We start from the raw sequence: 5,892 nt of genomic DNA, 5'->3' as shown, positions 1-5,892 counted from the left end.
CCAGGAAGAAAGACACAAGTATTTTAAGCTCGTCTCCTAAGCGAAATCGTCGAAAGGATCCGCTCTTCGACATCACACCACGGATTAATTAACTCGTCGATCGATCGCGGCGATTTTACGCGATGACTCTATTTACCGGAACGTAAAGAGAAAACGCAACGTGAAAAAAGTTTCTCCCCGTTGAACATCCGGCTTCGATCCTCGCCTCGGCGGCGCGCTCTTAGAGAGCGCGAGAATTAAGTCGCGCGTGGACTTCTAAGAGATCGATTGGGGACGTCGCTCGATTGTACCAACGAGACACGAGATCCTCTCACTCTCGGACGTGTCGTGAAGACGACTCTCGCGGTGAGATCGCCGTGAACGCGGAAGTAACCGGAATCAGCCGGTACCAACCGGATCTAGGAGTATTATTTGTCTCGTCGAAGAATCCGTCCGCTCGCCGGAGGACCAGGCATTTCAGCGGGTCGCGTCAGCTTCAATTTAAATAATTAGAAGCTTTGGTTTAAGAAATTAGGAGCTTGAAGACTTAGGAACCTCCAGTTTGAGGAGTTAGTTTGCTTCATCTTCAGGAATCTCCTGAAGAAGAAGAAGAAGAAGAAGAAGAAGAAGAAGAAGAAGAAGAAAAGAATCCAGCCAAAGCCTTCGATAGTAATCGATAGTATTGGAGAACCAGCGAAACCTTTAAAAAGCAGCACTCCACACTCCGATACTCGAGCAGCCGGCGTGAGACCGGCCACGAGATTGTGTCCCTGGCTATGGACAAGCTCTCAATAATCCCTCGAAGTGATATTATTCACAACAACGCGGACCGCCAGAAGGAGCGCCAAGAGAGAGCAACGACGACGACGACGACGACGGCGGCGGTGGTGACGGTGGCGGCGGCGGTGGTAGTCGGTGGTGCGGAGGCACGATGCAGCACGACAATCGGCGCAATCCCCGATAACGCTGCCGCCGATCGTCGATTCCCTATCGCATCGGCGAGAGGAGAAGAATACACTCGAAGACGCTCGGGGATCGCCGATACGTCGCAGCCGATCAGCAGCGCACGTAGCGATCTCATTGCACGTCGGAGACGTCGGGACGCTTTGGCCGCGATCGCGCGACCACGTAGAAATACATGGCACGCGGAAAATAAATGCGATTCCGTAGTCCGAGTGACGGATCGCCAGGGACTCGGCCCGAACGGATCGTCGAGGATCGACGTTATCGGCGATCGTGCAGAGCGGGACTGCGCTCTCGATGAGACGGAGGACTCGGCAGGACTTTGGAACGTCAGGACTGCCGACGACGAACGCCACAACACTTGTTGCGTCTCGAACGACGCGGCCACGTTTCTCGCGCGGCGTGGACCAGCCCGCGACCTTATCGCCGAACGGCGGAATCGACGAGCTGACAGTGCCCTGCTGACTCGCAGCAGGTCCATCGCGGGAGGTGAGGAGATATTCCGCGGTACAGTGAACGATATTACGATAGGGAGGGAAGATCGGTTTTTCGAGACTCCGCTCGTCGGTACCACGGATTTCCCCGAATGCAACGGACGTACCTTATCCAGCAACACTTCAAGTATCGTGCTCCACGAAGTGAACGGAGGATCGTCGACAATTGTCCGCGAGATCGGAAGACCGATCGATAGCGATGTCAGCACGGAGAACCTTCGGACCGGTAGTCCCGTCAGACTGATCGAAATCGGTATCGTCGAATCCTCGTGCGAGGAGCAACCGTGCGTTCCCGCCGAGGAGATTGTACGCCGAAGGGACACGTCGTCTACGGTGCGATTTCCCGCGAAACTCGATCCCGGTGGACGTGCGTGGCGGACCAAGACGGACACACGCTGGAGATTGCCGTGGATCGGTCCCGTCCAGCGAACTCTTCTGCTGGGGCTACTCGCGACGAGTCTGCTCTGCGACATGGTGCTGTCCGCGCCATCATCATCGTCAGTTCTCGAGGACGATGTCGAAGAGGAAGAGCTAGAGATGCCGAGGAACAACCTCGGCGACGACGAGCTGGAGATCATCAGGAGGAGCATCGTGCAAGGCCTCGGGCTCCAGAGGATACCTGATCCTTCAAAGGTAGGTACTGTCTGGTCGACGCAGCGTTGGCTGAAGAATACAAAGTATCGTATACTGTTAAATATTAAAAGAGCAAATTTAAACCGATTTTTCCTTGAATTAAATAACATTTTGTTATTTTTAATTTCCAAGTAAGTCGAAATGTATTATATATAATGCAAGAACATGTGGTTAAAGAAATAATCACATCTGATTAATTCATATCTGTGATCAATTAGTTTGAAAGTGAAATCATTAAACGTATGCATTAAATATAATAAATTAAATTAATTTGAGTAAAATTTAATACATTTTTTGAGTTAAATTGTTTATTATTTTAATTAAATTAATGTTGAATACACTGAAAGAAAAGATTGGCTGATTTTGGCACAGCATTTTTAACTTGCTGCAGCAGTCAATTTTTGCGTTAGCCTATCGAAATCCTATACCGACATTGCAGATAAACTTGCTCCTCACGCAACCAAAAATTGGCTGCTGCAGCAAATTAAAAACTCTGTCAATATTTTACCATCTAGTTTGCTGCAACAGCCAATCTTTTTTTTCAGTAGGAAACAGTGGCGATACAAGAATAATTAAGAATAACTCAAATTAGATATCATTTGATATTATAAATCTAACAGTATAACTGCAGTCCTCGGTATTTTCTTTCATTTTAAAATGCTATTTCATTAGCAATATAATCAAAGTATTTTTTTATATATTAATGTATCATAATGTCAATCCTAAATTTTGTATTATTTTATTTTGCTACTTAGAAATACTTAATTTCTATTGTAGCTCGAGAGAAGAACGTAAAGATTATTATCAAAATGTCTTTTCTGAAAATTACAATACGATACTTTGTATTGGCTCTACCAGTATGGGCGATACATGAAGACAGAACGAATGAGAATATATGGTGTATTGCGAAAGCACAGTGCTGCGTTTAGGTATCATAAATTGATGCAAAAATATTAACGATATATAAAGCGTTCCAAATTCCTCGCGCTTTTATGAGCCGCGGATTATTCCGATAACTCGAATTTTTTCGTGCATAAAGATAGTTGGGCAATAAAACCTTTTTCGAATTACTATTGCAAGCCTGACGAGAAGTGGGTGACGCCTTTGCGAAATAGTCTTTTTATGCTGCGCGTAAATAACGAAATCGCATTTTATACCACAAAACCTAATTTTTAATCCAAAGGAATTTTAATTATTTTACGACGCGCAGTTTTTATTTTGACGATCTTAGAACTCCGCACAAATCATATGGAAAAAGTAGTTTCGACCAAATTGACTGAAACTGTGATGTTCTTTTAGATTACGAAATGTGTGTGCTGATCAAAAGTCTCCAGGCACAATCAGAAAAAATGGATAGATTTTACTGTAGCACCATTTAAAACTTACTATTTTGGATCTAATCGGACTGAAACGTAATTTTATTTACTGAACTATTTATTTCTTTAGTAACTGTACCTTAATATTTTTGCACAGAGTAATAATGGTTCGATTGATGTAAAGAAAAGACATAGTCGCTTTTCAAAAAATTATGTAATTTGCAATATGCAATTATTCTTTGAAAAAGAACTATATGCTTTTTTTTATACCAATTGATTTATTTAATTATTCTATGCATATAAAAGTATTAAGGTATTCTCTAAATTTTTTGGAGTGAATCTCACCCCAATGAATTTAGAAAGTACATTTATCAAAAATGAATAGCTTAGTACTTTTGAGTCCGATTAAAAAAATAGCAACTTTTATGGTACAGCAAAATCTGTTTATTTTTTGTGGTTGTATTTTTTGATCTCATAATTTACAAAATATTACAGTTTCACCCAGTTTGACTGAAGTTTGCCATTTTTTTAGACATATGATTAGTGTGAGGCCCTTTGAAGATTGCGAAAAGGAGATCCACGCATAGGATTATTTTCGGACGAAGAAGAATCTACGAGTTCATTTAAAGAAAATGATCTAGAAACAGCATCTGGTTTTAAAAGCGAGTGGTCGAACGGCTCAATGCCAGACTATTTAAAATCGATCTCATAAAAAAAAAAAAAAAAGATAGGAGAGTCTCGCCTTATGCGTATCGACGCATTCGCGCCTCGACGGTGGAAAAAAAGTCGATAAATCCTAAATTATTACAGAGGCGATAACAGACGAACGCGATGACGACGACGTCGCGCTCATTCGCGCCTTCGAGTTCGTTGATCGAGGACGACGCGTTGTCGAGATTACTTGAACAACGTCAGCTCTACAGTCCTCTCCATATCAGAGAACGGTTGAATTTTACCGGCGATCGTATCTCGAGTTTCGCGTTTTTACGCCGGTTTCATAACGGCAAAAATAGGGAGCTTTTGCAATAACTAAAGTTATCTTTTTCTTAACTAATTGTTAAGAAGAAGATAACGCTTCCTTAATTAGTTGCGAAGAAGAAGATAACCTGACTTTAGTGCTCACCGTATCTCATGTGGATAAACGTATTACAAAAACTCCCTATTCTTACGAAAATTATCCAAATCTACGAGGGAATTTTTTGTCATTAGATCTGGAAGATGGAGAGCTCGCCTCTATATCTCTCATTTATGAACATTTCTTTCAAATACCTATCTAAAGTACAATCACGAAACTATTTATCTGAATAGTGCGTCGTTATATCAATGATTCGTTTAAACTATTATCCAGTTGTTAATTTTTAAATGGCGCACGAAAAGAATGATTTTGTTGAAAGAATGAAATATTACTGGATGTAGATCTGAAAAATAATTTTGTTAGACCGTCGAAATAATTTTATCGGAAACTCAAACTGATTGCTATATAAAATATCACATTTTTTTACAGCATCACTCATAGTTTCTGACACAATTATTTTGATTCAACAAAATTATTTTCAGATTCGTATTCAGAAAAATTTTTTCCCTTCAGCAAAATCGTTCTTTCTGGCGAGATCTATTTCTAGAATTTTACAGATTAATTCATTAATTTCATTGTAATTTCTTGTCTCAAAATATGATTATTTCAGCGCCATTACAGTGACTTTTCCCGTTCTATAAAAGTTAAAAATTGTAGCTCCACGCTCACGCATTAGTTTACATTTATATTTAAACAACTTAAGCAATTGTAAAACTATACCAGTGCCGCAATGCGGTATGTAAAAGTCACAATTTTTAACATACGAATAACAATTTGAATAAATTATTGATATAAAATGACACGTTACTCAACAATTAGTTTCGTGTCTCTGGATATTACAACATATCACTACTTGTCGTGCGGGTGTGCGAGTTATATTTAAATAATCTAGATCGAATGGGCCAGACTTATTACGATTTACCCGCCGCTATTACCTTCTATAGATAAAATTACATTCGCAAGGGTCGAGAGGGGGGGGGGGGAGAAGCACGAATAAAGACTTTCTCGACTGGAGTTAACCCCAGGCGAGCGTCATAATCGTACGAAAATAGATTTTGCGAATTATTAAAGCGGCGTATTCCCGTTACACTCCGAAACTCTTCAAGGGTAGGCAGGTGGTGTAAATCCCGGCGTCCTCGCAGCCACGGAGGCAGCAAACACACGCGTATGTACGTAGTATTCCCCATTGATTCGCGCGCACGCCGACGTATACGCCTGTATTTATAGATCGCCCGTAAATCAGACGGGAAATGTACCTTAACGTTCCGTACGTGAAAGTACAAACGAGAAACCCGCGCGGACCTTCGCGGGAAGGAGAAAGGGCGAGAGCCCCAGGTTCGTTGACCATCCCGGGCTGAAAAAGGTATTAGCCTTTGCACGTATAAGGCACCCGCGGTCCCCCCCTCCCGCTGAAACGCGAGCTGTCCGGAGC

At 42.1% G+C, this 5,892-nt stretch overlaps 1 protein-coding gene across 1 annotated transcript in view; it reads left to right on the top strand.

The window, feature by feature from the left end:
* Positions 1–13: 13 nt before the first annotated feature.
* The window catches only part of LOC108749736, a 46,758-nt gene continuing 40,879 nt past the window's right edge, over positions 14–5,892 (top strand). Inside the window, exon 1 of the mRNA XM_018488666.1 lies at positions 14–2,069. Coding sequence (XP_018344168.1) covers positions 756–2,069 — 1,314 coding nt within the window. The 5' untranslated portion in view covers positions 14–755. The remainder of the gene's footprint in view (positions 2,070–5,892) is intronic.

This window comes from Trachymyrmex septentrionalis, unplaced genomic scaffold, assembly GCF_001594115.1.
Source record: "Trachymyrmex septentrionalis isolate Tsep2-gDNA-1 unplaced genomic scaffold, Tsep1.0 scaffold31, whole genome shotgun sequence".
Classification (NCBI taxonomy): Eukaryota; Metazoa; Arthropoda; class Insecta; order Hymenoptera; family Formicidae; genus Trachymyrmex; species Trachymyrmex septentrionalis.
This window is presented reverse-complemented; position numbering and strand designations above follow the sequence as displayed.